General features: G+C 37.3%; 1 protein-coding gene across 5 annotated transcripts in view; it reads right to left on the reverse strand.

The window, feature by feature from the left end:
* APLF (aprataxin and PNKP like factor) overlaps positions 1 to 19,907 on the reverse strand; it is a 91,246-nt gene that overhangs the window by 30,516 nt on the left and 40,823 nt on the right. For all 5 annotated transcript variants that reach the window (XM_014836747.3, XM_044772603.2, XM_070512018.1 and 2 more), the window contains 3 exons: positions 15,481 to 15,628; positions 15,042 to 15,171; positions 6,303 to 6,487 (listed from right to left, as the gene is read on the reverse strand). In XM_014836747.3, the coding sequence (XP_014692233.2) occupies positions 6,303 to 6,487; positions 15,042 to 15,171; positions 15,481 to 15,628 (463 nt within the window). The remainder of the gene's footprint in view (positions 1 to 6,302; positions 6,488 to 15,041; positions 15,172 to 15,480; positions 15,629 to 19,907) is intronic.

Raw genomic sequence — 19,907 nt, forward strand, 5'->3', positions numbered from 1 at the left:
TCACAAAAGCTGGAATTCATAATGCTCTTTATGGAACTCCATGAAATACTGATATTCAGTAGACCCTTGGCATTCAAGAATTTAACATTCATGGTTTCAATTATTTATAAGTGATCCCAAAAACCCATTACATGCAGTAATTTGTAAGTTTGCTGAGACATAAATTTGTACTGTGCCAATTACAAAGCACATGAGCAAGTCAGTGAACTGGCAAGTGAGGCAACAGGAAAGACAGAAGATGCTCTGTACTTGGAAGAAGTAGAGGAAACGCAGAGAGCTCCAGATTTTATAAGCACCCACATTGCTTATTTCTTAGATTAAATGAAAATGTTAAGAACAAAAGTGTGAGAGGCTAGAGATTCATGATAGAGAGGTCAGATCCCCTAAACTGTAGAAATACTTGCCAGAGACCTCAGGGATCAAGGAGCACGGAGCTGGTGAAAGGTGACCTTGGTGCTTGGAGGAGGCTGGAATGTACTATTAAGGCTATTAAAATAGTCCATTCCCTTGCCAACAAGCCCTCCCTCATCCCGCAACCACCTGAAGCTTTAACGTACTGTGAGGAGCAAGACAAAGAACTCCCCCCAATACAAGTTCAATGACATAATTTATTGTCGTTGTTCCAAGCTGCCCTTAAAAAGAACATCTGTACTAATTAGTTGCCTTAAAAGTCCCGCATCGATCCCCTTAGCACCCACATGCTAAAGACTAAAACAATCCTAAACTCCAGCCCCAACTTCACTCTTGCATTTCAAACTCATATAATATTCAATCACTTGCTAGACATTTCTTCCTCAATAGCCTATGCACCTAAAACTCAAAACGTCAAAATTGAAATCCTCCCTCTGTATTCTGAACCACAGTTTTGGTCAACATAATTCATGCATTCATTCTAGCTGGAACCTTGGAAGTCCCTCTTCCACTCCTTTCTCTCATGATCTCAAGTAACAAGTCCTGAAGTTTTGATTTCTAAATACTTCTCTAACCCAACACCCGCGCATCATCCTTAATGCTACTGCCCTGGGTCCGATTCTCTTTATTTCTCGACTGCCTTAGTATCCTAATCTCCTCCCTCATCCCCCTGTCTTTCATCTTGTTCTCTTCCAGTCTCTTCTCTGAAGAGCTGCCAGAGTTATCTATGTGGCTGAAAGTATTTCAAGGTCCTCCCTTGAAGAACTAGTCCCCGCCGCTGGCTTCACCCTCATCTCATGCTGCCACCTGACTTCGCATCCAGAATTCTAAGAACAGTAATTCCAGCGTCCTATTTGTATCCCCCGGGCCCTTACAGCTGGGATGGACTCCTACTTCCACCTCTTCTGCACCTGGTTCACGCCTACTGCTCTTCTGTTAAGATGCAGCTCAGACCACTTCTTTTAGGAACTCTTCCCTAGGAATCCTCCAGCTGGCTTAGGTAGTCCACCTCAAAGCTCCCATAAAAATCAATGCGTTGTCACATTATTTTATGATTTTAATCATGTCCCCCAAAAGACTATTAGCTCCTTATCAACTATGTCTTTTCATCTTTTAATGCCAGATTCTAGCACACTGCCTTCCATATAAAAGAGAGACTGCTTAGTGTAATGATTATTAGAATGGTCTTTGAAGCAAAAAATCCTATTTGAATATCAGCTTTGCCATTTCTTAACCTTTGACCTTGAACAAGTTGATTTAAACTCTGAGAACCTCAGGTCTCCTGATCTGTAAACCAGGGATACTGTCAACCTACTTTCCAGGATTTTCTAAAAATTAAATGAAATAAATATATCTTAGCACTGGGTCTAGCCCAGAATAAGAGCTCACTAAATGGCTGTGTGTTTTTTTAGTTGTTGTTGGTAATAGCATTATTAATGCCACTATATTACTACTATTTGTTTAATACATGCCTGTTGAATGAATGAATGAAAAGATGTTTCTACGGGACTGATCAGAGCCATGCTATAAAATGGTACTAACCCAAATGGCCAACCAGGAGCAAAGGGGATAAGACTTTTTGATGTAGTAAAGCAGCATAGAGGAGCTCTGGGGGATATAGCCTTACCTAAGAGACAGCTGTGCAAGTAAGAGTTCTTGCTATTTCCATGAAGAAATATGAGTAAGAGTCCATAGCAGGCATCTGTATGCAGAGCAATGAGATACTTAACAGCCAGTTTATTTGACCCAGCAGTTATTACCATGGGGGAAGCTGCATATACAGGACAGAGCAGGCAGTGTAACAGGAAATGGCTCTCGATGCCAGGGCACCCCCTCCACATACTGCATACACTCTAAATGCAGTGTCTGCAAGTTTGCTTTCTGATAATATGGATATAACAGAACTCTCTTTAGCCCTGATTTTTGTCTCCCCTGTGAGGCAGGCTTTCATCTCTGTCTATCAGACAACTTTCATAGATATGCCACCATTGCCTCAAACCAAGCAAATCTTCCTTCCTTCCCTAACTGCCATGCCTATCTCTTACCCTCTGCTCTGTTAAAGAGCATTTTCAATATCTCCTCCTCAATATTTTCTTAGTCATGAGGTTCTGATAATTCCATCTCCAAAAAAATCTCTTACACTTGTCTGCCTCTTTCTGGTCCCACTGCCACCATTCCAGTTCAGGCCTTCATTCCCTGTGGCTTCCTGTGACAGCTTTTTAGGTGGCTCCTGCCTCCAGCTTATATCACTGCTAACCACATGACTCCCTCACTCAAAACCCTTCAAAAAGTCTCTGAAGCCATAAAATACAGTCCTAATTTCTTATTTACTTGGGCCAGCAAGCGTCATCCTGATTTGTTCAGTAGCTTGCTCCTCCCATCTCTCACGTCCATATCCAAACACACCCACCCATGCACACGTGCACAGGACACTCCAGTGTAGATGTACATTCATGGAGCGCACACACTTCCTGCCTCTGCCCACATTGCCCTTCACTGACAGTACTCTCCTCACCAATTCTGCCTGCTAACATGCCAGCCATCTTTCAACACAACTCAAAAACCTTCTTCAAAAGAAGTTAAATAAGCATTTTTCCCTCCCGCCTTATGGTGTACCCCAATGTTCCCAACCATTCCAAACCTCCTCATTTATTAGGTTGATCTCAACCAACCTAAGAAACTACCAGTTCTTTTCCTTCTCTTTGAATGTATCCAGATCTAACTATAAAATCCAAAAACTAGTGCAATGCCTACTGTATTTCTTCCTAGACTGCTTTTCTCCATTCATCTGATAATGAGTGAACATATGGCCCAGAAAGGGGTAATGATACCATCTCATCTCCCTGACTACTGTGAATGGTCAAAGAGGAGATTCCATGACTCAACTCTCTAGAAATTTAACACTGAAGAAGCCACAGAGAAACTCTTGTTTTTCCTCTTAATTGAAAAAACTGGATGACATGAGCCTGGAGCTACCTGTGACCATGTCATACACCATGTGAAGAAAGTCTGCTGATAGCAGTAAAGAATGATTCAGGAGGCAAAAATGGGAAAATCACAGAACAACCTGATTTTGATCAAGTCCCTGGTCCCAGCTGGTCCCTATGATCTGTAGTTCCTGCTGTTTTCCTTTCCATTCTAGAAACTGAATTATTCCTATATCTTTGTGTGGTAGATAGTCATCAAAGATGGCTGCCAACAAGCGCTCTCATCCCTTTATACACAAATCACTCCACCCATCAAGTGGAGCCTAATCCCCTACCCCTGAATCTACGCTGATGTAGTAACTTGCTCTGACCAAAGAATGAAGCAGAAATGACAATGTACCAGGTCCAGTCGTAGGCCTTAAGAGACCAAGAAGCTTCTACTTTCATTCTCTTGAGATCCAGCTGTCAGGAAAAGACTGAGTCTAGACTCCTTAATGGTTAAGTGGAGAGAGGGAGGCCCACCCAGCCCCCGAGCCATTCCATCAATGCTTACTGAGGCTCGATTCATATGAATGAAGCTATCTTGGATGCTCCAGCCTCAGCTGAGCTCCCAGCTGAATGCAGCCCAGCTGACACCCAAAAGCTGTCATAAAATTGCCTAGCTGAATGCAGTCAACCCATAGAATTATTATAATAAGTCATTGTTGTGTTAAGCCACTAAGTATTGGAGTAGCTTGTTTCGCAGCAATAGACAGTTGATACGCTTTACAATACTACTTTGCTTAAGTTGTTTCAGTTAGGCTTCCTTCTGTCATTTACAACAGAATCCTAATTAGATTTTGTAAAGAACATACCATCCTTTACTTTAAAGTTAATAAATTCAAGCACCCTCACTTTCACTTCCAAATTGGGCATTACATAACTGGTAAGGAGTTGCAGATGGACGTAAGAGAGCTGATGAAAAACACAGGCTATTTCAGAGCAATTATCTTCATGATCAGAAGTTACTAGAGTCACAAAAACTTTGGAGGCAGTCTAATACGTACAGTAGAAAAATACATTGTACCCAAAATGAAAAGACCTGTGTTTGAGACCCGAGATCCCTAGCTGTGTGGCCTTTGGCATCAGTTTCCTCTGAGGTATTAAATGATGTACATCATTAGCTCTCAACTTCGAATGCACATTAAAATTGAGAGAATTTACTCAAAATAATACTGATGCACAAGCCTCACAGACCAGCTGAATCAGAATCTTAGGAATAGGGCCCAGTAGGAAGAAGGTGATTTCTGCTCCTACTCTCCACTTCCTTTCTTAACTCTCCCCCAAAAGAATGGAATTGACTTTTTCCAAGTAAAATGACCACGTCTACTCTGCAGTCCTGGCCAAACCGTTTTCGTTCTTTGTAATTGGCAATCTCCTGCCATTAGACTAACCAGGTAGGCCCAGCCTCTTGTTTTCTCTCACTTTGAACTTCCCCTCTCACCTGCTCTGCTTGTAGACATCTCTTCAGGACTAGCTGCTCACCAGTGTCAAGACTGAAACTGGGTGGGGTTTGGAAAAGCCCCGCCTGGGGTCTTCAGTCTAAGTCTTCTCTGGCCCATCCTTACCAGAAAACCCTCATAAAGGGTTATGAAACGGCTATGAAGCCTTGAGCCCTGTTTCTCCTGTGCTATGAGAGGCGAATCTCCCTCAGAAACTCTAAGGGAAGGAAGGGCAATTGGCCAAGCCGAGCTCAGGCATTCCTGGGACCTGGCTGAACACTCCCTGATGTCATCAAAATCTCGCAAATACCTTGAATATCTTGGATCTCCTCTCTACAATCTATTAATTAAGAAGGTGTTTCTTAAAGTCTTTCTTGTGATTATCAAACTTTATGGGTTAGGATAAACGTAGTAAAGCATGTATACTACAGATTTTCCTCTGAAAAAAATAATTTCTCTTCTTGGCCAAAAAAGGCAGCCATATTGATACATTCAGAAAACAGAGAAAAGTTTATATAAAACAAGTTTTATCTTATTAAGTTTTTATGGCCAATATATGTGTCAGAAAACACTTTCTTTTCATTTATTAAACTTGATTCCGTAAGTAAGCAAAGGAGTTGAGCCTACAGTGATCAAGTCTCCACTTCTCTAGCTGGAAGAAAGGATCCCGTGCGAAGCTGGTTCTTCTCTAATGGGAGAGGAGGTAGGAGTGAGGGAAGTACTATAAAAGGCCTGACCCTCTGGGATAGCTATTCGCAGTTCAATCACTCCAGCGCACACTATTCTAACACCAACTCTACTCCTTTCGCTCTGAGACTAAAAAATGGGGGCCCACAGAGCTCAGCCATAGGTCTGCAAGGATCATGAAAACTTTCATCTAAAGCCACCCCTCTTTTGAGAGAAAGAATACGTCGCCTTTCTGCCCTGGGACCATCTCTATCATTTTTCTTCTCTCTTTTTAAATGCATCCAATAAACATGCCTCATCTTCTTTAAGTATCCAGTGTTAAAGAATGTTTAAGTCAGCCAAACCATTCTAGTGAGCCAGCAAAAACTGAAAGAGGTAAGAGGTTTATAAATACTGTAAGTTAGCCCAGAAGTAATCCTGCAACAGGCTATTAAGAACTACCCCATCAATTGTTATTCTCTTCACACTTCTCAAGAAAAAGGTGGTTACATGCAGTCTGAGAATGAAAAACCAGGTTTTCAGAATGAATGTACCAAATTATGACTAGAGTCAAGTGGTCTTCACTTTTTTCCAGTCTGAAAATTTCTGAATTAAAAGTTGTGTTTTCTACAATGCAAGTGCTTTATTAAATATCAGTTTCAGTAAGTCAAAAAAAATCTGGGTTAGTTTTTATCTTCATAAACACAATAATGAAAAGCAGTTTTGATTTTTCCTTGCTGTATACAGCATATAATTAATTCTTATCAAGAACACTTGGTGAAGAAAACAATCAAATAATGAATTTTTAAAAAATCACCTTGGATGAAATGACAGACTCTTCCTGATCAGCATTTTTGCACTTTTTTCCTGTGTCTTGCTCTGCTGATGTACTTTCTGAGCTTCCTGATGAAATTAATCGCTTTTTTCCTTGCTGTGTTATGTTAACTTGGGTTTTATCTTTGTAGATTCCTTCTTTTCCACTTCTCTGGGTTACAATATTATCTTAAACACACACACAAAGAAAAAGAACAAAATTATCTCTCATATCTTCAATTGTCAGTAATCCATACCAAAAAGAAAGAAAAAGGATAGAAGTGCTAGTAAAATTAAAGTCCCATTTATATTAACGCCAACTTGAAAACACTTATTTGCAAATCTCAAAAAATATTACGCAGCACAATGGCCAAGAGCTCCAGGCCTGGAGACAGCCAGGCCAAGACACCAACGTGGGCAGCCTCCATTCTTTAACTCTTCCACCTCACCTCTCTGAACTTTGGTTTCATCATCTGGAAAAAGGTATGCATAATAACAACTCACGGAGTTATCAGGAGGAGTAAATGAAGTAAGATATATAAACTATCTAGTAGACTACCTGATATATCTTAGCTATCTTTTTGTTTTTTATTTCAGCCTTGAATTTTTCTAAAATAAAATCTGACATGTAGTACCCAATGATTTTACATATACTTATCAAGCCCCTAACATCCACAGTCAGAGATTCAATTTAAGTTATCTTAAATACAGATTGAGAACCCAAAATAACCCAAAAGGAAGAGTGATCTCTACAAACTTCACCAATGAAAAAAATGTCTCAGTAAAATGGACATTGTATCCCATATAATACTTACCGAAGGTTCAATATAGTTGGGAAACTTAAGTCAGTATCATAATTTGTTAACAAATTCATGAACTGTCTAATCAGAAAAGAAAATAGATTTACTAATTTTAAGAAGACAATCATCATGGTTAGTTGTCTGTCTCCTCTATACTCAAATGATAAATTCACGATATGCCTTGTTTACATGCCTTGTTCATTGGTCCCCCCTTATGTCTCCAGTACCTAGAACTGTGCCTATCACAAAACTGGTGCTCAATAAATATGTTTGACTGAGTGAACTGTGAACATAAACAGAACTTATCCCAAGATTCCCTTAGGAGCTTAGATAAAGGTACGTAAGGCAATCAGTAATCCCTACTCTAAAGTTCTAAAGCAAGGGTTAGCAAAGTTTCCATAAAAAGCCAGAAAGTAAATATTTTAAGCTCTATGGGCCACATAGTATCTGTCACAACTACCCAGCTCTGCCTTTGTAGCATGAAGGCAGTCACAGACCATATATACACAGATGAGCATGGCTGTGTTCCAATAAAACTTCATTTACAAAAACAGGCAGTGAGCTGGATTTGGCTCATGGGCTGTAGTTTGCTCAGAGCTGTTCTAAAGGACATACCGGCGGCCTGAAATAACACCCCTTCATTAAGTTCAAGAAACAAATGCTAATACAATACTGTCCCTACTATTAAACAGGAAAATCTATTGAACCAACATAAAAATAATGTATTTATCAAAGGAAACTTATGAATACACTAATAACTAAACTTTGCCTAAATTATTTAAGTATTTGTTTTGAATCTAGATTAGGAAGCATTCTGTATCATTTTAGAAACTGTCAGAAACAGGACTAAACAGGACTGTATAGCTTGGTGAAGCAAATGACCAAAGGCTACAACAGTTATGAATTAGTCAGACGAAGCGAAATAATCAGCTATGGCATTGCTTACCACGAGAACTAAAACCCAAAACTGTAAATTCAACAAGACAGGCTTCTGCCAAATGGCAGTTTACCACATGCCGTGTCACACATGTACACTAATTCTAAAATTAAAATTATATATATTTAAAATATTCAATCCTTCAAAATTCCAAATTCTCTACTACAATATTCCTTCTTTGGACCAAAGCTAATTCCTTTTTGCAGAGGAAGAAGCCATTTTGAAATTGTTGTTAAAATGCTCTTCACAAAAAAGTATATAAAACAAATGTTAATTAGCTCATAACAATCTTTATACCTGGCATATCAAATAATTTTCTAAATTCAGGATAGGTACAGTTAAATGATAGAAATATAAAAGAAATTAACTATTAAAACAAACCAGTTTATTTTTAACTATTACTAATTGCATTTACTTATATGAGCTCTTACACTAATATTATAGGAATGATGGCTCAACTGTATGCATGCATATGTGTCATTAAAATTATATCCATCCAATTTTGTCATCCAAAGGAACCACTCCTAACAGTTATATTAACAGTTTGATGCATATCCTTCTCAACTTTTTCCTAAGTTTAAGCAAATATATCTACAAATATGTATATGTAATCACACAAATGGTTAATAGTATAAATGTCATTATTTCTACGGGATAAACACCTAGAATTGGAATGTCTAGATCAAAGTGTGTTGTATATTTAAAAATTTAAGAGAAACCAGCCAATAAGTTTAAAAGGCTACACCAACTTCTACTTTCACCAACAATATTCGATAATTCTTACACCACTGGATATTACAATTATTATACTAGATATTATTAATACTTAGATTTTGATGAGTTTAATGAACAAAAAAATGGTACCTGGTTGTTTCAATTTTCATTTTCCTATCTGACAGTAGTCATATATTTACTGGTTATTCGTATTTATTCTTCTGGGTATGTCATATACAATGCCCGAAATTTCTACTGAGTCTTACTTTCTTTTTTATTACTAAGTAGACAATTATTAAAAACCTTCCATCTACTTTATAAGTGTGACAAATACCTCCCAGTATATTGTTTGCCACTCTGTCATTTGCCTCTGACTTATAAGTCAGTCACGATAAGTCACTATAGTGTCTTTTGTATATTTTTTTCATTTTTAATCTAGATAGATCTGTCAATTGTCCATTATAGTTCTAGGCTTCCTGTCATTTTAAGAAAGCCTCCCAGAAGTAACAAAAATATTTTTCTCATATTTTCCTCAAATGCCTTAATAGTTTTAATTTTTACAGTAAGATTACTAATTCAATAGAAATTTATTTATGAATATGGTACGAATTAGTGCTCTAATGTTATTTTTTTCTAAACAGAAAGCTAATTTTCCCAACATCATTTTTTTTTTGAGGAAGACTGGCCCTGAGCTAACATCTGTGCCCATCTTCCTCTATTTTATATGTGGGATGCCTCCACAGCATGGCTTGATAAGCGGTGCATAGGTCTGCACCTGAGATCCGAACCGGTGAACCCTGGGCCGCCAAAGTGGAGCACATCAACTTAACCACTACACCACCAGGCCGGCCCCACAACATCATTTTTAATAATGCATTCTTTCCCCATCAGTTTGAACTAATATTTTTATGTATTTATTTATTTATTCATTTATTTAGTGAGGAAGATTTGCCCTAAGCTAACATCTGCACCGATCTTCCTCTATTTTGTATGTGGGATGCCTCCACTGCATGGCTTATGAGTGGAGTAGGTCCACACCCGGGATCTGAACCCATGAACCCGGGTTTTGGAAGCAGAGTGTGAGGAATTTTAACCTCTTGGCCACAGGGCTGGCCCCTGAACTAATTTTTTATACATTAAATGTATGTTATTCTGATCTGTTTCTGGGTGTTTCATTCTTTTTTACTGGTCTAACTTACCTCTTCCCATGCTAGAACTATCAACTACTAAAAGTAGGCACCAGGCCAAGATTGTGATGTAGGAAAGTTCTACCAAGAAACAGATATTTCTGTTGTCTGTTCTTAAGCATATATTAAAAAACCTTCTAATTCATTTTATACAACACTGACATAGCTCTAACACTAAAATCTGATGTAGATGGCACACATGGAGAAAAATACTAAGCACAATTATGAATATATATACAAATGTCCTAAAATAAATATTAGAAAATCTAACAGAGCATAAAAATAATAAGCTATCATGATAAAACTAAACTCATTTCAGGAACACTAGCATGGTACATATTAGAAAATCTACCAACATCATTAATTATATTAACACATAAAAATACAGGACTATTTCTATGTCAAAAAATTTTTCAGGGGCCGGCACGTGGCCAAGTGGTTGAGTTCACACGCTCCGCTTCAGCAGCCTAGGGTTTTGCCGGTTTGGATCCTGGGTGTGGACACGGCATCACTCATCAAGCCATGTTGAGGCGGCATCCCACATGCCACAACTAGAAGTGATGAGGATTTTTAGGCTGCTTAATTTTAAAATGGCTTATGATGAGAATTTTTAGGCTGGTTAGTTTTAAAACTACAGATGAGATTCAGGCTCCAAGGAGTGGAATTTGTTTGTCCCTTTGTTGGGAAACATTTACATTTCTAAGGGAAACCTCTATCTGTGAAGATGCCTCCCTCTCTGTGCCAGGAAGAAGGGGGGATGGTCTTATCTCTAGAAGCTCTTAATCAATGCCAGAGGCAAGAACTTAAGTTGGTTACTGTCTGGCAACCTCATGTAACTGACCCCCACCCCCCCCCCCCAACACACAAATCCTCCTTTGTCTTTAGCCGAGGATAAAATTAAAGCGGTGACTTCTGCCATTTACTCAATCCGGTTTGATTCTTATCTAAAAGTTGTGGGACCGCCAAATGGCCAGACCATACGGGCACTGATACCATTTTAACTTTTTTACATATTCTTTGTCTTGTAAAGAGATAACTCACATACCTATGCCTTAAATTTAGCCCTAACCCTCAACTCGGGGCAGCAGCAGAAGCTCTGCCTGCCCATGGGTCCTGTCCCCATGCTATTCTATACTATTCTCTAAATAAAAGAGCACTACTGCCAGATCTTAAGAGTCTAAAGAAATCTTTCTTTCGACTCCTCGGCTCACGGACCCCGCATCAGAAGGACTCACAACTAAAAATATACAACTATGTATGGGGGGGGGCTTTGAGGAGAAAAAGGAAAAATTAAAAAAAATCTTTAAAAAAAAATTCTTTTTCAAAGAATTCAACAGTCATTCCTGAAAAAAATAAAACATCCTCAACATGATAAGAGTATCAGAATTGGATACCAATCATATTAAATGCTGAAATACTAATAGAATTCCCATTAAAATCAGTAACAAGACACAGATACCAATTTTATCCATTTTTACTGAAAATTTACAGGGCCTAGCTCATAAAATAAGACAAGAAAAAACTTTTAAAGCTGTAGATAGAAGTGCCAAAGTTATCATAATTCTGTAGATATGACTGTATAGCTAGAAAATCCAAGAGGCTAATAAAAATCTATTAATTAGATCATTTAGCAGCATTGTTGGAAATAAAGTAAATATATAGAATAACTAGTGCTTTAAGTAAATTTTTAACTATCATCAAATTAAACAATGTCAGCTCAATATTTATTATCTGCACTGAGTTGTCACACAGAAAATATTCAGAGTACAAAATTAAATGTAAACCAAATGGTTTCGGGACTACTTCCTACTTCAATCTTTATCGTACGTGCCACTTTTCATGATTCCATGTGGGAGGGTCAGAAGATGGGGAAAGAAGAGTACTGCAGAGTACCATGACACCAGTGAAAATATCAAAGCTCTTTCTTCAGTGTAGCAAGAGTGTCACACCTAGGAGTTATGACTTGTCCCGGGGCCTAGAGGATTTCGAGAACAGAGCTAAATGGAAGCCAAGAGAGGAGAGGCTCTGAGAGCCTTTGCCCAAATCCCAAATATATTGACTTCCCAATCACTAAGGGACATGGAGAAAATTTTAGCCCAGGCCTGAGAAACTCATGATAACATCCAAGGACTAGAACCTGGGGACCCAGAAAATAAAATAAACTAGAACATCACTGGTTGAAAAACAGAAAAGATAGCCTGATCACAGCAACTATTCATGTACGTGTCAGGATTAAACCAAGAGTGAAAGTGAGAAAAGATCCAGGAGAGAATGCAAGTGCATATTTAAAAAGAAAAAACAAAAGGAAAAAAACACCAAAAATAGAACATACCGAGGGTAAATTCCGGAGGCAATACAGTGATATGGATCAGAGCACGGGCTTTAGAGTCACACAGCGCTAGGTCTCAATTACAGCTCGGGCAGTCATTATGTGATCTTGAATAAGCCATTTAACATAATTAAAATTATTTGTCCTGTACCTAATGACACAGAAGCTTCCAAAATATCAAGATGGTTTCGGATAATCTAAATAAATATCAAAGAACACAGTACAGTACTAAAGCTGCAAAAGACATAAGAAAGTGTCTTCCATCTAAATGAACCTAAAATGCATCCTGGAAATTGATTTTTTAAAATCTCTAACATTAGTCTATTGACCTGGATGATTCATCACTTAAACAAACAAACAAAATAATAATAATAAAAAAACCTACACAGCAGAAAAAGTCTAATTATTTCAACCTTTAATAGCTGGATTCAAGTGCTGAACTGTCCTGTTCTATAATCCTAAATCTTTAAAGGAATTAAGTAACCTAACCCTCCTCTTACAAGTACTCTCTAAAAGTCTAAGTTTACAAGAAGAAATACCTGCATCCAAAGACTTTTCTCTCATTTTGAAGCTTTAGATTTTAAGTACACTGTGTACTATGTAATATGCCTGTCCAAACCAATGTCAAATTACTCTCCTTTGCATTTTCAAGGTGAAGTGCCCAAAAGGATGCTTCATATTTTATATGGTACATTTATCAAGTGGAAATTAATAGCTATTTATAATTTGAAGCAAAATATATTTTAGACTATTATAAGCAATGTCATAGTGGTAGCACAGAAGCAGTTACAGCACAAAACAAGACAGTCCTGAAAGCAAATGGCTTGTCTGCAGGGAGGCAGGTCACATTGGTCCAATTTTTGGTCAAGGAGCTATTCTTTCTATATCAGAGAAATAGTTCTACTGAGGGAAACTGCCTGCCTTCCTCCACTACCATCTCCAGATCCCCATTTCCTTCCTGCAAATGGAGGATTAGCACACTTAAGGAGAAAAGCTACTGATAAAATACACTACACATGTATTGATGGGCTGGAGGGGACTGAAAACCACTGTGCTGGAATAAAACTCTTACTGGGAAATCTTAGGTTTAGATGCAAAAATTCTCCAGATCAAATCACATCTACCTCAACATACAATATATAAGGCAGTTTTCTCACACGATCATTCTGATCCTACTATAATCCAAATTAGCATTAAATAAGGACTATTCTATACATAACATATTTGACCAAAAACTTCAGAAGATATCTGTGACCACTATGCTAAATATTAGAAACAGTAAGAGTAGTAATATTCAACTAAAATATATATTCAATTGTGCCGTAAATCTATAAAAGACAGTATTCAGCGCAAAATGGCAGAGTAGCTTCATTGAACTAATCATCTTAAACAAAACAATTATAAATTTGACAAAATATTAAAAAACAACTATTTGGGGGGCTGGCCCCGTGGCCGAGTGGTTAAGTTCGCGTGCTCCGCTGCAGGCGGCCCAGTGTTTCGTTGGTTCGAATCCTGGGCGCGGACATGGCACTGCTCGTCAGACCACGCTGAGGCAGCGTCCCACATGCCACAACTAGAAGAACCCACAACGAAGAATACACAACTATGTACCGGGGGGCTTTGGGGAGAAAAAGGAAAAAATAAAATCTAAAAAAAAAAAAAAAAAACAACAACTATTTGAAGGCACTGGAGAGTGACCAAAACTGGATACCTCTGACCTTGAAAAATCAACTCCAACCTGTGAGGTTTGTGAATTTGTAGTTTTTTTCGGAGGGCATCCCCCAGTTCACAGGCGGCAGAAAGCTGCAGCCTTACCAGCTTAACTGGCCCGAGGACAGAGTCTGAGCCTTGTGGAACAGGATAAAATCCTGGAAGGAAGAAAGCCACAGAGAGCCACAAACCAAAATCTACATAAAATCAACCCCAATCTTTGGCTGACTACTAAACTACATGTGCATGGGGGAAATCCCTGGAACCCAGAGACAAAGCAGCAGCTGGAAGCTGAGAGAACTAGGCAGACACTGCAGCTGCTGCCCATGACAAAACAGAATTTAGGGCCTGCATTAACGGCCTATTAGAAGGAAACTGACTTTTAGGCCAAATTAATTGCCTATTAGAACAAAAATATTTATTCAGAGGAACATAATATCAAAAGTCTCTAGAATACATCATTTATAACATCCAATATCCAATAGAAAGTCACCAAGAGAATAAACAGGAAAATGTGACCCACAGAAAAGAAAAGAAGCAGTCAAAAGAAACTAAACCTGACATGACTGAAAAGTTGCAAAGAAAATGCTGACTAAGTAAGACAATGCAGAAAACATTTTAGCAATCTTGTATCAAGGAGAACATCCAACAAATGACATAAATCACTGTGATGTCTGCCACGTCAGGGAGCTGTGCTAGGACAGAGGTCACCTCTTCTTTGAATCTGTCAGCATATAACATTGTGTGCCTGACACTTTCTTATTTAATTAATTAGTTTAGAAAGCTCTTACTGCGCTGGCCTTTTATGTTAGACATGACACCAACAGGTTTGTTTGCAAATCTATATTAAGATGATAAGTCTGGCACATAAGATAAATAGCACTTTTTAAATCAAAGTAATTAGCAGGATGGTGTTTGATAAGTGGCTTGTTTTAAATTCAATTTCATGTACATATCTAAAAAAAATGTTAAGCTAAGTTATCCACTTTTACAACTACTACTCCATCTCCATTTGTTCAGGAAAACTTTCAAATTCTGCTTAAGGTTTTCTTGAAACAAAACCTACCTCCAGTGAGGACTGGTGCTGAAAGGTTTTGATCTCTTAGATCTGTTAACATCCATGCGGGAAGGATTCTTTTCCTCTGGGCAGGGTTTGACTGCTGCTTACTGACGTCTCTACATTCACCTGGGAAAGACTAAAAAGGCACCTATATATTAATTACTAAAAATAACCATATGTCCTTAATGAAATCGTAAGATCATTTACTTTGCAGACAACTATCATTAAAAAATCCATCTGCAACTGTGGACTAAGTTAGTCATATTTCTCAAGGAATGAAATTCATTCTATTAGTTGAAGTAGTGGACTAGTGTGATATTCTCTAGAGCTTCACTTAAAAACAGCAAGACTAGTAATATTGTCATGATATGTCTAATTTCAGTTGTCTTTTCTCTCCTCGAAATAAGGAAGATGCTTTAAATGGATGCGATCCTAAGTTTCTCACCACACTCTTCGCAGTAGCAGTCTGGGTCTTAGCTACTTCTGTGCTTCTTTCCAGCTGTGGGGCACCAGCTGTCTCATCAGGCAAATTAATTGAGGAAGATTTTGGTGTTTCATTCAATACATTATCTTCATCAAGCATTTGACTGTTTCTATAAAATAAAATAAAAATTCATTTATCATTTAAATTTAAAACACTTCCATTGCCTACCATGTCATGATAAATGAGATTCTCTCAAGTACATATAACTAATGAGTTATGCTCCTTTTCTCAGACTTAGCAGGACCAAAAAGCAGATTACAGTAGACTAGAATACATATACTAGACTATGTTCTTTATCTTCTGCCCACTGTATCACCATAAAATACATTAATCTTTCCAAACCATGGGCCTAGAAACCACAGCTATTTATGAGACGGGCGAAAGCCATCTCTCTCAAGTAAGAGCTATTTACTTATTCGGTATTTGTCCAGATAGTCCATAAAAGATCACCACTGAGCATCCAAAGAGAAACTGCAAACTGCAAGAACATCAGCTAAGCTACTTAAGCTTTCGAAGAAAAAAATAAATAAAATCGTGATGTCAAGTTCACACATAGCTGCTACTGGAGTTCTGGCCAGTACGTCCACTTGTGAAATCTCCCCAAATTTGTAGTTCCACTGGAAGCTAAATGTTCAGACACAGGAGCATCTGTGGTCAAAGTGGAACATACTAGCAGAACCAACTACCTCCCACTTGCTGCAGAGTGCAGTAAGGTCATCCAAAGTTGATGGTTCATTTTTCCTTATATGTGCAGAGAGATGATCCACCGAATTTATCTTTTGGAAAATTTGAAAATGCAGATGGAAATACTACTCAGAAATAAAAAGGAATCAACTAGTACTGATATATACAACAACATGAATGAATCTCAAAGGCATTTTGCTAAGTGAAAGAAGCCAGATACAAAAGGCTATATGTCATATGACTCCATTTATATGACATTCTGAAGAGGTAAAGCTACAGTGACAGAAATCAGATCAGTGGTTGCCAGGGGCTGGGGGTGGAGGGAGGGGACTGACTACAAAGAGGGATGAGGGCATTATTTGGAGAAAGGGAAATGCTCTAAATCTCACTGTGGTAGAACTTACACAACTACATACACTTGTCAAAGTGCGTTGAATTGTACACTTTAAAGGGTTGAATTTTACTGTATGTAAATTGTTCCTTAGTAAAAGTAAATTTTAAAATATCAAAGATATAAGACTTTAGAAGTGTGTCTAGCTGAGAGGACAGTAATTAATGGTCTGTTTTAATAGGAATAACCTCCTTCAAAGGTAGACTTGAATTCCAATGGCAGGAAAAAGCCAAAAGAGAACAACCTACTTAGACTAAATTATTGTGTAAGACCACAGTTCTTGTTTATTCAGTAAATATTTTTAAAATACCTACTGTGTGTCAGGTACTGTGCCAGGCACCGGAGACAAAAACTTGAAAATGTATGAATGTCCTATCTATGAAATCTCACTTTCACCCCAATATTCAATTCCATTTTACTCATAGGATACAGGCATACTTCCAAATTATGATTTTTCCTCAAATTTTCTTAATATTTAATTAGAAAAATATTAAGAAATATTCAAGAGTAATGTAATGGCTTTTCCTAATTTACAGTATTAGATTTTATAGTATTAGCAATTAAGTAACATTGTCTGTTCCATTTCTAGTTTATTTTCTATTGTGGCATAAATTCAAGACTAACACACACAGCCTATGGCCCACAGGGAATTTTTTGTTAATATTTACCAAGAATAAACATAACAACAAAAAAAGTCCAATCCCAGAACAAAATTCTAATTAACATTTAGTTTTAAAGAAGTCAAAATACAAATTATTCTCACATCTTTATGTAAATATCAAACACTGTCACCGTGATGCAGACGTATTTTTTTAATCTGCAAATACTTCTAAGAGTAATTAACTACCACAGGAGTTATAATTCAGTGTTACCAGAATTTGTTAAATAAAAAAATAAAAACTTGGAAATTTACCTAAATACAGAATAATAAAGGTAACCGAGCTATCCTTTTTAAATAATAGCTTTATTGAGATATAATTCACATAACTATAGAATTCATCCTTTTCAAGTACACAATTGAGTGGGTCTTAATATATTTACAAAGTTGTGCAACCATCACCAATACCTAATTTTAGAACATATTCATCACCTCAAAAAGAAATCCTGTATGCACTGCAGTCACTTCCCATTCCCTTTTCTTCCAGGCCCTGGCAACCACTAATCTCCCTTCTGTCTCTATGGATTTACATTTTCTGCACATTTCATGTAAATGAAACCAAACAAGCTTTTATGCAGACAGATGTTTTCAGTTCTTATATTCCAAGCAGTGGAACTGCTGACCCGCATGTAATTCTATGTTTGAGATTTTGAGGAACTGTCAGAGTATGTTCCAAAGAGGCTATACCATTTTACAACCCCACCAGAAATGTGTAAGTGTTCCAATTTATCCACATCGTTATCAATACTTGTTCTTATCTGCCTTTTTGATTATAACCATCCTACTGGATGAGAAGTGGTATCTTATGTGGTTTTCATTTGCATTTCCCTAATGACTAATTATGTTGATTATCTTTCATGTGCTTATTGGCTATTTGGATATGTTTTTTAGAGAAATGTCTACTTAAATCCTTGCATTTTTTAATTGAGTTCTTTGTCTTTTTATTGCTGAATTGCAAGGATTCTTTATATATTCTGGATGTAAGTTCCTGATAAGACATACGATTTGCAGATATTTTCTCTCATTCTCTGTGTTGTCTTTTCACTTTCTTGATGGTGTTCTTAGAAGCAAAGAAGTTTTTAATTGTGATAAAGTCCCATTTATCTACTTTTTCTCTGTTTGCTTATGATTTTGATGTTTTATCTAAGAAACCATTTCCTTATCCAAGGTCACAGAGATTTACACCTGTGCTTTTTCCTAAGCATTTCATAGTTTTGGGGGGGGGTGTTTTTGCTTTTTGGGTTTTTTTGCTGAGGAATATTAGCCCTGAGCTAACATCTGTGCCAATCTTCCTCCATTTTATATGTGGGTCACCACCACAGCATGGCTGACAGGTGGTATAGGTCCACTCCTGGGATATGAACCTGTGAAGCTGGGCCACCAAAGCAGAGTGCGCTGAACTTAACCACTACGCCACAGGGCCGGCCCCATTAAGTCTATTTTTTCTATGGTGTGAGGTAGGAGTCTAACTACATTCTTTTGCACATGGATATCCAGTTGTCCCAGCACCATCTATCGAAAAGACTATTCTTTCTTCATTTAATTATCTTGGTACTCCTATCAAAAATCAATTGGCCATAACGCAAGGGCCCTCAGTTTCTGGACCCTCAATTCCATTCCACTGATCTACATGTCTTTCTTTATGTTAGTACTACACTGGCTTCATTACTGTAGCTTTAGAGCAGGTTTTAAAATTCGGAAGTATGAATCTCCAACTCCTTTGTTCTTTTTAAAGACTTTTTGGAATTAAGTTAATTCTTAAATCTTCAAAATATACTCCAAATAAATTTAAATATAAGCTATATATTTTGGATCTTTAACATAAAAAATGCTATAATATGAATGAGAGGGATCTAGAAAAAGTTTAAAAAATAACTACAAATGAATTATAAACATGCACATTGTCATAGTATAATGGCATTTTCATCAACATTTTATTGTTTTGTTCCAAATCAAAAAGTGATTAAAATTAGCTATTTATATGGAATCTAATTATTAAGAACCTTAACAATTTGAAAAAAAATTTGGTATGACAAAAGATTTACTTTACTTTCCTCAACCGTGTCTTAAAGAAGACAATTTCCCTAGAGAGACAATGTTGTACTTCCTCATCAGCAACGAAATTCAGGTACAAAAACAAACTGTTATACAACATTTCATTCACGTATTCAAGAAACCAACACTTGCTAAGTACTCACTATTGGGAAGGCAATAAGGATGCAAAATTAATGTTGGTGCTTCTGATGAAATATGCCATAATTTAATTAACTAAAATATAAAACCAAGTGTCGTTTTTTTTCAATTTGGTTTTCTTTTACTTTGACTTCTCAAAAAAGTACGTGTTTTTGGTACTTCTAGTAGAATAATTCCATAGAAACATATTTGGAAAAGAGTGAAAAATGAACCAACTAGCACCGATGTGTGTAGACCTGTACACTCCCATGGAGTCGGTTACGAATGAGATTTATTTTACAGAATCTAAATGCTATACAAAAAGCACGCTGACAGGAGTAAAATGAAAACCTAAATAAATGACAAGCTTTTTTTACTGCTGCTTTGTTGCTCAAATCCCTTTCTTAAATTCACAACTAGTTGGAAGAAAAAATTTATAATGGCATCAAGATCCGGACAACTGCCACAAAACACACAAGTTTT

Source organism: Equus asinus, chromosome 6, assembly GCF_041296235.1.
Source record: "Equus asinus isolate D_3611 breed Donkey chromosome 6, EquAss-T2T_v2, whole genome shotgun sequence".
Taxonomy (NCBI): Eukaryota; Metazoa; Chordata; class Mammalia; order Perissodactyla; family Equidae; genus Equus; species Equus asinus.